The sequence below is a fragment of the Camellia sinensis genome, chromosome 2, assembly GCF_055761805.1.
Source record: "Camellia sinensis isolate YWXY chromosome 2, ASM5576180v1, whole genome shotgun sequence".
Lineage (NCBI taxonomy): Eukaryota > Viridiplantae > Streptophyta > Magnoliopsida > Ericales > Theaceae > Camellia > Camellia sinensis.
Window position 1 is genome coordinate 129000694 of NC_138962.1, and position 17678 is coordinate 129018371.

The following is a 17678-nucleotide window of genomic DNA, read 5'->3' on the forward strand; positions in this document are numbered from 1 at the left end:
AGGCTGAAATGGTAGGCAGATTATGATTCACCAAGAAAATTTTGTAGTCGCGTATGGCACCCTCCACACATATGCTGACTAAATGGGCCTCATCCACTGGTTCATGACAGTCAATAGCCTTATCTTGGAACCGCTTAACATAGTCCAGTATATCTTCGCTCTCCTCTTGGACATCTCGCCCAAGGGTGAGGGTTGTAACTTTCTCTTGGAGTTGGAAGAACTTAGTGTGGAACTTGTTCACCATCTCCTCCCAACTCTTGATCGAGTTGGGAGCCAACTTCACATACCAGCTGCAAGCCCTTTCAGTAAATGGACTTGGAGAACTCCCGGAGGCGCAGAGAGTGGTCACTGCCGTGGACACCAAGAGTTTCAATGAACCTCACCACCTGTTCTCTGGCATTGCCGTGTTTCCCATCAAACTTAATAAACTTGGGCACTGTATACCCAGTTGGATATGGCATGGTCAATATCTCCTGAGAGTATGGGGCCCTCACATCTGAGTCTGGAAGAGATGGGAGTTGCTTCTTGTTACGCTCTTGCTCGAGCATGGCTTGTACATCGGCTAGAGTAAAAAGGCGAGTGGGCTGGAATGGTCCAGTTTGCTCCTGGGTAGCCGAACCAGCAGCCGCACCGTTCGCCTGAAGTACCACCGGAGGCACCTGGATCGGAGCCCGAACCTCAGGGAACAAGTTAGGCACTGGGTTTGGGACTGCTACGGGCGGAGGTGCTTGCGCTGGAGCTGGTCGAGAAGCCATGGCCATAACAGCCTCAGTGAGAGTTTGCAAAGCTACTAGGATCTCCCTCTGTGTATCCTGCAGTGACTGAACTGCCTCAATCACAGCACTGTGGTCAGGGTCCTCCGCATGTGCTGCTCTACCATTTGAAGAGCCTTGCTGAACTTCATCCTCTGCCATTTTTTTCCAGTGAGGTGTAAACCACTGCGGGTATGAACCATCAACAAAGCAGCCACCCCAGCGGAGTCGCCAGAAATGTAAAGGGGTTCGAGGTTAGAGAAGGTAATTAGAGAGGCAAAACTATGCTAATGGTCCAAGAATGGTGGAAGTGGCTTGAGAATGAGCAGCAGCAACTGTCTGGAAGTTGGAGAGTGTGCAGCTGGGTGAGGGTGAAGCAAGTAGCTCAAGAAGAAATGTATAGCAGTGCCAAAATGGGCAGCATCTACACCAAATCCCCGAAATTCCTCTTGTTGAACCATAGGAAATGGGCCCTATTTATATAGGCTTTTCCTTGGCACCAAGAGAACACCTAGTGGCCAAATAGAGAGAGGACATGTGTCCTAGAGGATCACATGGAATATTCTGCCTTAAGCCACCAGGCTGAAGGTGCCACGTGTCCTTTTGCATGTACTATATACTATCTGTTTGCCTCCGCAACTACCTTTTTGAGCCTCAGCAAGTGCAATTGCGACGAGAGTGTTTGGCGCGACAACTCCCTCTTGAGCCTTAGCAAGTGCAGTTGCAACGGGAGCATTTGCCGCTGCACTTGCCTTCTCAGCTCGAACCTCAGCAAGTGCAGTTGCAGCGATAAACTTTGCTACTGCACTTGCCTTCTCAGTTCTACTTGGCCACTACATGCATTCTCACGACTCTATTAGTCTGCTATCGACAATGTTCATGCTCACCGCAGCGAAGCTTTCACCCTTAGCCCTCTAACCACAAACTCGCCAGCTTCCCCGGGCGAAGGCCACAGCCAAGCCTGCTATCAGCCTTGTTGTTCCTTAGTACCAAGCCTAAGGGGCTTCCTTAGTCCTGCCTGTGCGACTAAGGCAAGTCTATGACCTGGGTAATGGAAAGGGAGTCCCTTATGCTAGGGCTACCCTGCTCCCATCTTCGCGGGATCGTCGCGGTAAACTGGTACCCTGGGCCTGCTATCAACTCCAACCAATAAGTCTTGGGGCCTGCTATCAGCACCAGGCATTACCCTCTCCTTGCAGAGGGAAAGCTTTTCCCAGAGGCTGCTATCACCTTGGCGGGATGTTCCCTCCACAAGTTGGTTGCTGCGGCAGTAGTTGTTGCAGTAGTCATTTCCCGTGGCAAGTTCAAATGGCATAACCGACAATATTGGAGATGGCGGCGCCGACAAAGTGCGTCTGCAACTTGGGCGCCTCTGCAACTTGGTTGCTTCGGTTCTCTTCTTCCCTCAGCAACTCCAGGTGGCAACGGAACCGAGAATACTTGGAATGGCGGCGCTAAGACAAAGTGTCTCCGCAACTTGGTCGTCGCAACTGTCGCCTCTGCAACTTAGTTGCTTCGGCTTTCTCTTTCCCTCATCAACTTTGGATGGCGGCGGAGCCGAAGATATTAGGAATGGCGGCACTGAGGCAAAGTACCTCGGCAACTTCCCCGCTGCATGTATTCCCTCTGCAACTTGACCGTCACATGTGTTCCCGCTGCAACTTGACTTGGTCATTTTCCTTCGTGGAGTCTGTTTGGACCCTTGGCGGGTCGGACCTACTCCGACCTACTGTTGGCCCACTTCCCTTGAACTTTAGCCCATGCTCCTTTATCATTCCTGGTCACCTCTTTGGGACGACCTCAGTACTTAGGCCCATACTTAATTTGGGGTTTAATTTCTGACCCTCTAAAAAAACAGAACGTAGTGGCTAAAAGTAGTGCTGAAGCTGAATTTAGATCAGTGGCTCATGGAATTTGTAAAGCTTTGTGGATCGAGAGATTGTTGGAAGACTTAAAAATTCCAAGAACATCACAAATGGAAGTTTACTGTAACAAGAAGGCAGCAAATGCAATTGCTCATAATCTTGTTCGTCACAACAGAACTAAGCATGTGGAAGTCGACAAGCACTTTATCAACGAAAAGATTGAGAAGGAATTGATCTACATGTCTTATATACCCACTACGGAGCAGATAGCAGATGTTCTTACAAAGGGACTAAACAAGAGGCAGTTCGACCACCTAATCTACAAGTTGGCCATGGAAGACATATTCAAGCCAACTTGAGGGGGAGTGTTGGAAATGGGAAGAAAATAATTCTGCCAGGATATGGCTGAATTCTTTAGGATATCACAGCTGTAAATATCTAGATTTAGTCAATACTATAGAATAGGAAAGTTTATATTTAGAATTAGAATTAGTAGCTAAATAGTAGCTATCAGTCCTCAGAATCAGTAGCTAATCAATCCCTTATTTTATGCCATGTATCTCCTATTAATAGAGGTGTTGTGTGTACATTGTTTAATATGAGAATAAGAAATATTATTCTTTCTAGCTTTCATTCAAAATAATAAAATCCAGTTTTCCAACTAGTACCAAGCATGTAGATTTTGAATTTCTGAACAAATTTAATTAAGGCATTTCAAAATGGCCTATTTGACTGATCAATAAATTAATGGAAGGAAAATAACACGGTGCAGCTGTTAATAGAGTAAGTAGAACTTCAATTGGCGAACAATAATGCAAGACCCCAAATGTTCTAGCAAACACTCACAAGGGTGTTGGTCCCACACCCATGTGAGTGGTAGATTTTTTGGTAAATTTTTTCATATCCCTAGGCATTTTTGCTCATTGGTGAAATATGGCAAGAGACGAAAACCACGAAAGAAAGACACGAAAAGGAGCATAATGTAACTATGAGGGAATCCTGGAAAACAAACTCACTTGGTAAGTCAACGAGAGATGGAAATAAGATGAACAAATGATCCAAGAGACATCAATGCTGGAAGCACACTTAGAAACGATTTTTCTGATCTGCATCAAAAAAGAACAGAAAAAAAATATATGTATGAAAGTCAGTAATGCCCTTCACTGCAGATTAAGTTCACAGTATCTCTGAAAGCATTCTTTAGATCCTCCTTTTTGAAATTAAATATATGTGTTTAGTTGTCAAAATTTCCATTAAGCTTAATTAGTTTCAATACGAAATTACTGTACCATATTTTGTTCCAACAAGGTTGGGAAGGTGCATAATAACTTTAAACATACAAAATAAGGTGTGGCATCACATAAGCAACGAAATTTATTTCTGAAGTAGCATTGACAAGACAAAAATAAAATAAAACTACAATTATGAATACCAATATATATGAAGGGTCTTGCTAAAAGGTGCCCTAGGACACAAAAAGTAGACCAAAAAATAAATTTGAAAACACGAGACACTTATTAAATTCAATGCAGTTTTTATTGAAATTAATGCACTTTCTTTTAACTGTTTGACCTATTTTCAAGACACTTCCTTATTTCAATCCCAATATTCAGCACTTTTAACATTTGTCATATACAAATATCAAGTTATAAGGACACAACAATTGCACGAACTATAGATCATTTCAATAAAATAAATGAAATATATCGTTTAAGAACGGAACCAAAAAGATGACACAAGGAACTTACTTCTCTACATTTCATGAGCTTTAGCATTAATGGAAAAAACTACAAATGCAAGACTGATGTTAGAGGAGGATAAGATACCAAAATATTTGATATACATGTTTCATATTTCTTCTTTTCTACTTCTAAATCTAAAAATTCAGTCAAATAAAGAAACTAAATCCTATGCAAAGAATCATGCCAATCTCAAACCATACCTAAGGGATTAATGTAGGGAAATTAGTTAGAAGTTTTCTCTTGTTAAGATTTCGAAAGTCAGTGTAGCAACAACAACAGGTTCTAAAAATTCACTGCAATAAAACATTGAAAGAGTGATTTTCAAATATGATTTATCATATGATATGCATAAGTAGAGAATAATTGTTAGGTGAAATCATAATTTCATTTTTTCCCCACAAATAAACTATTGTGAAAGGACTACAAACTAAACCATCTTTACCGGCTCAAACATGAATGAATGAAGGTCCTACTGGGATCAGCATCATGTAGAACCACCTCTCCAAAATAAAGAAAAAATAGACGAATTTCCTGAGTAAAACTGTAGAATAAAAGAACAATGCTTACATTAGCACATATGTAAGCATAATGATCAGGGGAAGAACTAGGAGAGAGGTAAATATCAAGCACCAAAATACTTCAACATTCCAAATAAATAGTAACTACAAGTTAATAACACCTGCAATAAATTTATGGTCATTTTTTTCCATGTTTTGTTTGGTTCTGTTTTGAATGAGAACCATCATGGCTCGAGCTTTGACAGCTTCTTAAGCTAGACAAGGTCTCTTCTTTTTTTTTTTATAACAAAACAACTAACTCATTGCAGCAAGCAAACATATAAATTCTTCTCAAAGAAAGTATTTTCTCCCCCCAACCTAAACGATGCATTGTCTTCAATGTAAAAAACAAAATCACAAAGGTTAGGAGATTACCTTAAATAATGAACCATGTCTATATATATATATATATATTTTTTTGAATGTCAACAAAAAATTTATTAAAAAAGAAAAGATGAACCATGAATCTGCAAGGGATTATTGCCAAAAACACAAGGGAAAAAAATTACAAACGAAAAACTAACAACTCCTAAAAGTAACATTGCTTTTATTATTATGTTTATGGGTCTCGATAAATAGGGCCTTTTAATTAAATGGACTCCTCTCCTCTTCAGGTGGGAAATTCTCCAAAACTGGTTTAAGACGTTGGCCAGTCACTTTAAAAACATTACCATTCTTGGGATTTTCAATCTCAACGGCCCCATGAGAAAAAACAGTTTTAAATATGAAAGAGCCGGTCCATCTAGATCTCAATTTACCAGGAAACAAATGTAGTCTAGTTTTATACAAAAGAACCTTTTTGTGAAGGCTCAACAATTCATTTGAGTACAAACAATATTAACATTAAAAACATATCATATACAATGATACGGGGAGGACAAGTCAATCAACTGGAGGCCCTTTTTTCTTTCAAAACAACACCCCTTTGCTCCCTTATCTACAAAAATATGAAATCTTGCCTTTAGGCAATAGCAATATTATCTTTTATTCGATGAAAAGCTACAAACACAAGACCGTTGTGAGTAAAAAGGTATATATATTATGTAGAGGGTTAGAAAATTAAGATAAAAATTACCATCTTGTTGCGCTAAATTCGAGTAGCCCAAGCACCCTTGACAACATTGCGGTCAGATCTAGTGTTCTTGCTATTATCTAAGTCACCCAATATATATTATATAAAAGGAACAAATAAGGAACAAAAGATGAGTAGTAATTAAAAGGAAAAATAAATAAATATTTGAAGAGCAAAATCAAAATATAAAAGGACTGGAGATACAATGAAATCTTGTCTAACCTTTGAGAGAGGTTTTGTGGATGTTATGAGATGATTTCAAAGCAAACCGAGTCTTATGGGCCTGGTTGAGCAATTTATATTGTTGATGGCTCAAATGTAGTTTTTCTAAAAATTTAAATTAAATACATTAAATCACAATTAAATATAAATTGAGAGAATGAATATAATATCCAAAATTCCTAGAATAACTACGTAATTTTAAGCATTCATCACACCTCCCAACCAGCTTTAATTTTAGAACCTAGCAATTAAGGCGACTAAAATAAAATCAAAAAGAAGAATAAAAGCAACTACTCTAAACCACTTCCGCAAGAAATCACGATTGAATTTAGCACATGCAACAAGCCATTAATCCAATAGATTACCCCTCATGGACGAGTTAAAGTCTCGTGTTTCCAAAGATGTTACCCACAAACATCCAAAAATTTCTTTACTAAAAGGATTTCTTTCATTCTCATGCCAAGGTTAAAGAACCAGTCATGAATTTCACAACCTTAACAAGATAATCAATCAAAGTTCAAAAGACTAGCAGCAAGTAAAGATATTGCATGACATTCAAAATTTGGAGTGTGTGAAAAAAGTTCAACCAACACAGACACAACCTTAGCCTTAAAGTGAAATATAACCCAAATCTCTTTCTGAAACATGCTTCAACTCAAATCTCACCAGTTATTGCACTCAACAAATAAATCACTCGGAATATGGTGCAAAAATTGCTCTCAATATATGCGAGTAGAACAATGTAAATCAAAGCTAAAATATCCCGCATACTAATTTTTTTGAAAAACGCTAATATGAAAGAATAAATAAATAGTCTCATGAATGGAATATCAAATACTGAGAAATAAAATTTCTAGAAATGTTACCCACAAACGTCAAAAATTTTCTTTACTCGAAGGATTTCTTTCGTTTTCATGCTAAAGTTCAAAAACAAGGTATGAATTTCACAACCTTAACAAGATAACCAATCAAAGTTCAAGACACTAGCAGCAAGTAAAGATATCTCATGACATTCAGAATTTGGCGTGCGTGAAAAAGTTTAGCCAACACATACACAACCTTAGCCTTAATGTGAAATATAACCCAAATCTCTTTCTGAAACATGCTTCGACTCAAATCTCACCAGTTATTGCACTCAACAAATAAATCACTCAGAATATGGTGTAAAAATTACTCTCAATATATGCGAGTAGAATAATGTAAATCAAAAGCAAAATATCCCGCATACTAATTTTTTGGAAAAACGCTATAATGAAAGAATAAATAAATAGTCTCATGAATGGAATATCAAATACTGAGAATTAAAATTACCACACCATCACCCCAATCCATCATGTCCACTTGTAAACTATACCACACTCAAGATCAAAATAGGACTTTTATTTGGTTGTAATGCTTGGGTTGAGGAATTACGAAAAAATAATAAAAAGCCAAAGGTGAATAAAAAAAGGGACGTCTGAGAGACAACTGGCATAAAAATAAACACAATTAGAGCATTATTCCAAATGCCTTGCTCTTTCTATTACTTTTCTTTTTGTCTTTTTCAACTTTCTCCTTCTGCTTTTTTTTTTTCTTTTTGTTTTTTTTTCCCTTCGTTGAACACAATTTATTTCTTCTTTTTTTCAGCTTTTCTCCTTTTTTTTTCTTTCTTTTTTTTTTCAAACAAATTTGCCATTGTCAAACTCAAATAATCCCAACATATCTACAAAAGTAAAAAGAAAGTATGGGTTGTGGGGTTAAACAAAGAAAGGCTAACATAAAGGCTCAAATTGGTTTCTAATGGTTCATGAAGTAATAATAAAAGAAAGAAAAATAAATAAAAGGCTCAAAGAAACAAAGATGGCCTAAAATCATCTCTCAAGAATGAGTATGGTCCTTCAACTTTCATGATCTCAAGGGAATAAAAGTGTCATAACAAATTGATTTATTCTCAGCATTCAACCAAAATGAAGAAATAATGAGACTAAACAACAAATTAATGTCCTTCCAAAGAAAATTAAGAGCAGATGTATAGTAACCCTCCAATAAATGATTGGCACAAAACTCACAGGGTTAAAAGTCTCCACTATCATTCCTCAAGATTTTCAAGTCATATCCACTTATCAACTAAAAATCATATTCATGTGGCTAAAGTGCAGTGCAATTATTTCCAAATACGAACGCATGAAATACTTTAACAAAGTAGCTAGCATATCAAACTTCAACACAATTTCTCAAGTTAAAGCAATAAAATACTACAAGTATGCCGAATCACTCAATGCATAGAACAATACATTACCATGCACACCTTTTTTTCTTTTTTTAAACAAAACAACTAACTCATTGTAGCAAGCAAACATATAAATTCTTCCCAAAATAAGTATTTTCTCCCCCCAACCTAAACGATGCATCATCCTCGAGGGAGTAAAAAGTGTGATAACAAATTGATTTGTTCTCAGCATTCAACCAAAAATGAAAAAATAATGAGACTAAACAACAAATTAATGCGCTTCCAAAGAAAAATTAAGAGTAGATGTATAATGACCCTCCAATAAATGATTGGCACAAAACTCACAGGGTTAAAAGTCTCCACTATCGTTCCTCAAGATTTTCAAGTCATACCCACTTATCAACTAAAAATCATATTCATGTGGCTGAAGTGCAGTGCAATGATTTCCAAATATGAACACACGGAATACTTTAACAAAGTAGCTAGCATATCAAACTTCAAAACAATTCTCGAGTTAAAGCAATTAAACACCACAAGTATGCCCAATCACTCAATGTATAGAACAAAAGAATACCATGAGCACTAAATTTTTATTTTTTTTTAACAAAATAACTAACTCATAGCTGCAAGCAAATATATAAATTCTTCTCAAAATAAGTATTTTCTCCCCCCAAACTAAACAATGCATTGTCCTGAATGTAAAAAATAAAATCAAAAAGTTAAGGAGATTACCTTAAATGATTAACCATGTCTATATGTGCCATTGCCTGCAAGGGGTTAGCGCCAAAAACACAAAGGAAAAAAAATACAAATGAAAAACTAACAACTCCTAAAAGTAACATTATTTTGAACAACATGCACAAACCGGATCATTGGAAATTTTCATCAATTATTTTGAACAACTTTTTGAATGGAGTAAAGGAAGTTGGAATCGTCGATCTCTAATTATCTAAAAACTACGAAAAGGGTGTTTTTGGTTTCTATAACGCACCACAACAAATGAAACACAAAATTCCAACAAAATCTCCACAAAAGAAGAGATAAAATTGCATAAGATAATACATGTATTAGCAGTTCACCCTTTGCATGTTTTTTTCCACATGAAACTATTTACAAAGTTTTTTTTTCCCACTTTTCCTTCCATTTCTTTTTCCCTTCTCATACAAGATCCACCGGATGCTTATCATGAAATATAGCCCAAATTATTGGAAAGGAATTTCCAAACCTCACACATATGTTGGAACACTATAGCAATCGCAATCAAATACTTCACAGGATCAATATAAATAAATTATACATTACATATATATATAACACCACGTATATCAGTATAACCAATTGCCCTATTTTTGTTTCATCATATAGTAGTTGAAAAAGGCGTCATTTCAATACATTATGTAAACAAAAACCTATGAACTACTCAATTCTCAATTCAACAGCACACCCAATTTTCAAACAACACAATTCAAATAATTTTGGTTGAAACTCGTATTAAATTGTATGAATCGAATCGTGCATCATACAATTCTAACACCATACTAGTTGGAACCTATAAAAGCCGTGTCAATAGAATTATTTTGATCAGTTACTCATGAAATACAATATCCATTTCCAAGGAATTCTAGCAATGTAAGTGAATTTATTCTTAAGTGATAACTGAGATTGGAAATTACATGGTTGTCGACTCTGCTAGCTGGTGCCGGGGGCAAGACGAGATCTGCTTCCAAATCAGGTTGAAGATATGCAGGCACCCCCATCACGCTCTGCATCACAACATCAAAAAGGATAAATGAAAAAAATAAAAACTAAAAAAAACTAGGGCCCAATTTAGTCTCCATTTCCAAGCAATGGCAGCAACATAAGTGAAGGAATTCTTGACTGATAACTGAGATTACCTGGTTGTTGACTCACTGCTCAGTTGAGGAATTCTTTAGTCTTCATCACTTGTGTTACTACTCGCTGCTCAGTTGCCATTGAATAAAAAAAGGTCTACATTAATCGCCCAAAAACCACATGGATTTATTATATATAGCCCAACAGACATTAATTATGTAGCAACTACCACCAATAAACTACTAAGTGAATTTTTAGACCATGTTGTTGTAGAAGCTACATTGAAATTTCGAAATCTTAACAAGAGAAAACTGCTAACTAATTTCCCTACATTACTCCCTCGGGTATGATTTGAGATTGGCATGATTCTTTGCTTAGGATTTAGTTTCTTTATTTGACTGAATTTTCAGATTTAGAAGTAGAAAAGAAGAAATATGAAACATGGATATCAAGTTTTTTGGTAACTTGTCCTCCTGTAACATCAGTCTTGCATTTGTAGTTTTCTCCATTATTGCTGAAGCTCCTGAAATGTAGAGAAGCAAGTTCCTCATGTCATCTTTTTGTTCTGTTCTTAATAGATATATGTAATTTATTTTATTGGAATGGTCTTAGTTATAATTCGTGTAATTGTTGTGTCCTCAAGATATTTGTATATGACAAATGCTAAAAGTGCTGGATATTGGGATTGAAATAAAGAAGTGTCTTGAAAATAGGTCAAACAGTTAAAAGAAGTGCATTAATTTCAATAAAAACTGCATTGAATTTAATAAAAAGTGTCTTGTGTTTTCAAATTTATTTTTTGGTCTACTTTTCGTGTCCTCGAGGCACTTGTTAACAAGACCCTTCATATATTGGTATTCATAATTGTAGTTTTATTTTATTTTCGTCCTGTCAATGCTACTTCAAAAATAAATTTTGTTCCTTATGTGATGCCACATCTTATTTTGTATGTTTAAAGTTATTATGCACCTTCCGACCTTGTTGGAACAAAATATGGTATAGTAATTTCGTACTGAAACTAATTGAGCTTAATGGAGATTTTGACAACTAAACACATATGTTTAATTTCAAAAAGGAAGATCTAAAAGAATCCTTAGAGCCCGGTGTCAAGAGAAAATTGAGAAACTAATTGGCATGAGTAGTATTTTATTTTTGAGTTACGACTTATGTCTACAAATTGGCTTTCCTACTTAACAAAAAAAATAAAAATAGAATCATCTTTACCGACTCAAACATGAATGAATGAAGGTCCTCATACTAGGATCAACATCATGTAGAACCACCTCTCCAAAATAAAGAAAAAATAGACGAATTTCCTGAGTAAAACTATAGAATAGAAGAACAATGGTTACATCATCACATATGTAAGCATAATGATGAGGGGAAGAACTAGGGGAGAGGCAAATATCAAGCACCAAAAATACTTCAACATTCCAAATAAATAGTAACTACAAGTTAATAACACCTGCAATCAATTCATGGTCATTTTTTTCCAAGTTTTATTTGTTTCTTGTTTGGTTGAAGGGCTACTTTTTATAAAATTAAACTTCTAAATAACTGAAAATCTCGGCGGTTGCCTCGCCCTCAGTCTCCATCAACATCTCCAAATTACATGGACTACACTAACAGGAATTGCAATGTCTGTAGAACTCTGAACATGAAGTAAAAGCAAAATTAAATAAGATGCGACAAAAACAATACACATTTTTTAATAATAGAAAAGTGGGGACATGCATATAAGAGTCACCCAAAAAAAAAGAAAAAAAAAAAGAAGCAACAACATTATTTAATGGGAACTGCATTTTTATAACTAAAATCTATGGCGGTAGTGATAGAAAATTATTTGTACATCCACAAGCAAAGATGTAGGCAAGTTGCACCTTGCCATGACACAATATACATTGAATGCTTTGATTTTCAAGCTTTTCCAATAGAAGCCTCAGAGTAATACCAAAACAAAACTTGTCTCAATTCTGCTAAAATAACTTTTTTACCTCATAAGAGAAAATTTGGTCTATAAATAGAGTAGAAGTTTTCACTGTAAGTAGGGGGAACCAATGCACATATTAAAGCTGAAACACATATTAAAGCTAAAACAGAACATGAATTTCAAAATTACTATACAGAGTGAAAATATTGTGACATGCATCAAGAATAGAGTCAAAGTGAAAATATTGACATCATGCAATGCTATAGCAAAATACACATCAAGAGAGAGAGGAGAGATAGTGACAGTGGTGATTAAGAGTTTGATGAGGGTGTGTGGTCATAAAGCAATCAATGGATAGAGAAATCAATACCAGTAAAAGAAGACCACTAGAGGTTTGAGATTGAGAAATCGAAGCCACTGAGCATTGAAAAATCTTGTTAAGTTGCAGATAAACCCTAGCTCTGAAATCTTCAACACACTTCATGAAGCTTGTTCGCCTGATCATATTAAAATCACATAAACAAAAATAATCACAAGAATAATCAAGCAATTTTATACAGATTTCAATTAATCTCAAGCAATTTGAAGCAAAATTTAAGCAATTCTCCATCATTAGAAAGACGATTTCAAAAAAATAAATAACTAGATTTCAAGATGCATGCTGGATTTCAGACGATCTCACACTTCTTCTTCGTCTACTTCATCTTAGGGTTTGAGTGTGGTTTAGGGGGTTTCTGCTGCTTCGTCTAAGGGTTTTTTTGTGCTTCATCTTCATGTTCTCCATCAGAAAGACGATTTGAATGACTCAATTTCAAAGGTTTTGGGTTTCTCAAATGGATAGAAGCTAGAGAGATCGAAAGGGTTTAGGTTTATGGAGAGAGAGAGCAGCGATGGAAGATAATAGAGAGAGAGAGAGAGGCGTCAATAAACAAAGGAGTGAAAAGAGAGAGGAGACCGTTATAAAATCCTAATTTTGAAGCGGTGGAAGATTAGCGAGAGAGAGGGGTCTAGAAACAGAGGGAAAAGAGAGTGAAAGTTGTGAAACCCTAATTTTTAACACATTACCTTGGGGGTAAGTGGAAGCAAGCTTCAACCAACCAAGCTACCTTAAAATGTTGATATGGAACTGAAATTAATAATTTATATGTATATATACTAGTGTATACCCGTGCCTAAAGGTACGGTATAAATATTGTTGAGATCAAAATGCAGTTATAATTTATACGTATCATGCTAAAATTTGTAAAATCTGTACCTTTTTTTTATAAAAATACTAAAAAAATATAAAGAAATATTCATCTTATGGATTAAAATATAATTTATCTAATTTCTTGCGCAAAAAAAAAATTTAAGGTCAATATATAAATAGATGGTCCGTTTGGTTTGGATTTTCAAATAATTTTATAATTAGAGTTTGGTTGTATATTTTGAAAATAATTTTTACAAATTTGAAATTCAAAACTTATTTGGTTTACAGCTTTCAAAAATAATTTTTTAAATTTTCAATCTGTATTTTATTACTTTTAGTAAACTTTTTAAATATTTTAATCAACATTTTTACTTTTTCAGATCCATTCAATCTGAATACACTTAAAAATTATAAAATTTAGAGTAATGTTATAAAATTTACACTTAAAAATTTTTAAAATAATTTTTACAAATTTAAAATAAAATTTTATAATTTTGCATGATTTATGTATTTTTATGTATTTTAAGTATTTGAACTCAAATTATAGTAAATAATACATTTTAATTATTTTTTTATATTTTGTATAAAATAAATACTAACAAAAACAAAAACATAATTTGTTCCCAAGAGAGTGAGGCAACGGTGGCGGTGGCCGCGACGGACAACAAAACACACTTTGTGTCCAAGAGCCACAACAGCCCAAAAAAACAAAAAAAAACTCTTCACCCCCACCCACCCATCCATCCTTTCTCGCTCATCTCACTTTTTCAAATTTCAAATTTTAAAACACACACTCACTCTCTCTCTCCCCTCAAAACACACTTTGTTACCCCAAGAAGAAGAGGCCAAATCTATAAAGGCCAAAAAAATAATCCTGCCATATTAAGTGTTTGAGACGTGAGAGAGAGAGAGAGAGAGCGAAGAGTATTTGGTCCGAAATCAAGTGTTTGGTACATTTGAAAGGATTGATCTTAACCATTGATATACACTTAGAATTAATTTAGACCATTAAAAATCATTTTGGACATTTTTAAAAATCATCCTGCCATATTATATAGATTTACCTTTGCCATTGTCACTATGTCAGGCACAATGCCTTGGGTCTCAAATCCCAAAAATGGCTCCCAGTGTGAGCAAACCCAGATTGAACCTCATCGGCAATATAAAGCCCTCCTGCTTTCTTAATACTGCTGTATACGGCAGGGAAGTAACCTGAGGCCAATTCAATAATTCCACCCACTCCCTGCCATTTTAGAGAGTAGTTCAAATTAGACAGTAACTCGGAAGAGGTTGTATTAATAGGAAAATGATATTCTCACACAATTTTCGTACAGAATTTAAGACAAAAATAATGTGGCAATGACACTCTTGCAATTATGAACCATAGTGATGGGCATTTGACTATCAATGCAGGGATATAAATGCAACACATCATTTTGCATAAATTTGTGTTAAATCCTGTGTACATCATTACCCTAATCAATATAGCCACAAAAAGAAACAATAAAAACAAATTTACATAGACAATGCTTACCTGTATGGCTTCAGAAATAAAACCAGCTACATGCCCTAAAGTTCCAAAGGTAATGAGATCTTCAACATCTCTTGCATACTTCTCCCTGTTTGAACCAAAGACTCCACTGTATGGATCTGGGTTAAGGGCATGGTGAACTCCGCTCTGTTGACAATAATATGTAGGCTCCCTAGATTAAGCACAAAGTGGAGATATACCTCTAGCTGGCTGCCTATGTTGATAACAAATGCACCAGGGACATGTTTAACACCAACCCATTGCCCATCCTTGAGGATATGAAGCCCATACTCGTCCTGTTGAAGTAAGGTTAAGAGGTTGGTGTCATAGTGTCCACGTACTCCCAAGACCAAACTTGGGTTTGGACATGACGGATAATGATTAACTATCATTCCCTGGAATTTGCTCAGGTCACCTGTAAAATACCCCACTTCAACTCCCAATCCTTCACAAATAAGATCCAAAATCCTCAAGCCTAACTTCCTCTGAATATGTCCCAACAACCTCTCCGAAAATAAAATTAACAAAAATTTATCAGTCAGTTATACAACTCAACTCAACTCAAAGAGCCCAAATCCCAATTAGTAATCCCCAAGAGAAAAAAAAAAAACAAAAACAAAAAAAAAAAAGATAATTCAAAATTTTTTTTTGCTGCCACATAGAAGTATTATGCAACAACAAGACCAGACAGATTTAAGCGGCGTAGTGGGGTTGCAGGGTTTACCGGTATCTATCTGGCTTTTCTAGCCAAGTTTCAATGTGATCCTCTAAAGGGTGGCAATCTTGTCTTACTGAATCCTTCCAGTAGTTGTGATTAATAACAGAGTGAGGAAAACTGCCTGTGTAGAGTCTGAAGCTCTTACTCGTGTCCTCGGAATAGTAAGTGGCCTTGTCTTCTTCAGGCATGTCAAAGAACTCCTTGAACAGACTCATTGTGTCGTCCATTAGTTCTTTTAATAGTCCATGGTTGATCACCTGTTTTATGAATTATTGTAGTAGTCAATGGCATCATTTGGTTGGTGTTAAAAAAGTAAATACATTTTCAAGAGCTAAATACTTGTAAATTGTTTCAAAATGTTGTCTTAAGAGCTTTCCAATAAAATATGTATGTGTTTGTGTATTTAAGTAAGCAAGGAATTACAACGAACCTGAAACATTCCAAAATCCTGGCTACCTTTCATAATTTGCTTAATTGAATCAGCTCTGTCATGACCGTCTACTTGTTGTAGATCAACCACTGGAATGCCTCTGCACAAAGGCACTGCAAGGTCTCCAGGTCTTTCTTCAGATGACCAAACAAAGTTTTCTGGCAAGGTGTGAACATTCTTGGACCAGCTTGAAACAAGAGCTGACATTCTCTTCAAGTGAAATCATCTTCACACATGTGAATACATGAGAAGAGGCTGATAAACTTGGGTTTTTATAATGGATTTCCAGCTTTGTCTACTGCAATAATGGAACGAAATTATAATTCAAACAAAGATCACTTTCCCCATTGAATACGTTAGTGTTATGTTTGGATGGATTTTGGATTTATCAAGGAGGGGGAAGTGAAATACATTAATTGCATGCAAAGCATTTTGACAAAGATGGATTCTTAAAAAACTGTATCTCAATCAACTCTTCAACTCTAGCATTATTTAATTGTCTGAAAGGAAATGCCTTTCCAAATGTTTAGTCTATGATCATGTTTTGCAACTTGAATTGAACACAACTTAGAGATATAAAACCAGTAATACGAGTGGCCTAATAGCTCGCCTAACCAGTTTCTTATTAGGATTTAACATAACTATTTTACTCTTAACTACCCAAAAAAAAATATATGGAAAATCTAAAATCATTTGGATAGTGAAATTTTTTTTCTTATTTTCATGGAATTCAAGTTTGCCATGTGTTTGGTGCAAGGCTTTTCTTCTTTTTTTTTTCTTTTTTTTTGTGTGTTAAACTTGCATTTAAATGATTTTTACTATCTCACTGATAAAGCAATTGTCTCAAGAATAATGGAGATGATCGTCGTCATCATGATGTTTACAAGATTTTTGTTAAAGAAATATAAATTTAAGGATGTTCTTAGTGGTACCAAAAAAATATTAAATAAAATGATGATGATCATGATGACAATAAAAATGAACAAGCTTCTATATCCGTGGCAACAAGTATAAGAAAATCCTCAATTTAACCTGTAAGTCTGTATTGGCCACTGAATTCTAATAAAAACATGAAATCAAACCCCAAATTACATATGTATTAATGAAATGAAGAAAAAGAACAGAGAGAGAAGGGGAAAAAAATAACAAATAAACAACTCTGTTCTTGAAGACGACAGTGGGGTTCGAACAGTAGCAAGCCAAATCAGTCCAAAACAAAAACAGAGAGAGAAGGGGGGAAAAGACTCAATCGATCTTACCTTGCGAGAGCACCGTTGGTAGCGAAGGGAGCCGAATTGAGCAGCGTAGCGAAGAGCCTGCAGAAGATTGTCTGTTCGGCACCGAATCAACGGGACCATCGAGCGGTGAACACGGACAGGGTGCAGAATCGGAAACCCTAGAGAGAGAGTGAGGGCTTGATGAGAGAGAGTAGGAGTGCAAAGATATCGTCTCAATCGGGAGGAGATTTTAGGGTTTTGGAAGGCGAATTTGTGGGGGTTTGGATCGGAGCGAGGGGATGGAGAAGGGAATGTTGGCGGAGAGTCGACGCCATGAGAGAGACGTTAGAGAGAGAAAACGGTGAAGGACTGTTATGAATGCAGGGATATGGATGAATTTCAGAGAGGCCA

The 17678-nt window shown here is 35.8% G+C and overlaps 1 protein-coding gene across 2 annotated transcripts in view; it reads right to left on the reverse strand.

The window, feature by feature from the left end:
* LOC114322476 (hyoscyamine 6-dioxygenase) overlaps positions 1-17117 on the reverse strand; it is a 76987-nt gene extending 59870 nt beyond the window's left edge. Inside the window, exons 1-11 of one of the 2 annotated variants that reach the window (XM_082915609.1) lie at positions 16051-17117; positions 15627-15877; positions 14906-15317; positions 14436-14614; positions 12553-12679; positions 10315-10378; positions 6211-10182; positions 5992-6068; positions 4802-4900; positions 4560-4652; positions 3634-3723 (exon numbers count right to left, since the gene is read on the reverse strand). In XM_082915609.1, the coding sequence (XP_082771735.1) occupies positions 15314-15317; positions 15627-15877; positions 16051-16257 (462 nt within the window). In that variant the 5' untranslated portion in view covers positions 16258-17117 and the 3' untranslated portion in view covers positions 3634-3723; positions 4560-4652; positions 4802-4900; ... (4 more) ...; positions 14436-14614; positions 14906-15313. Of the gene's footprint in view, positions 1-3633; positions 3724-4559; positions 4653-4801; positions 4901-5991; positions 6179-6210; positions 10183-10314; positions 10379-12552; positions 12680-14435; positions 14615-14905; positions 15318-15626; positions 15878-16050 lie in introns of those variants that run through there. The other variant, XM_082915610.1, reaches the window with a different exon arrangement.
* Between the last annotated feature and the right edge of the window lie 561 nt (positions 17118-17678).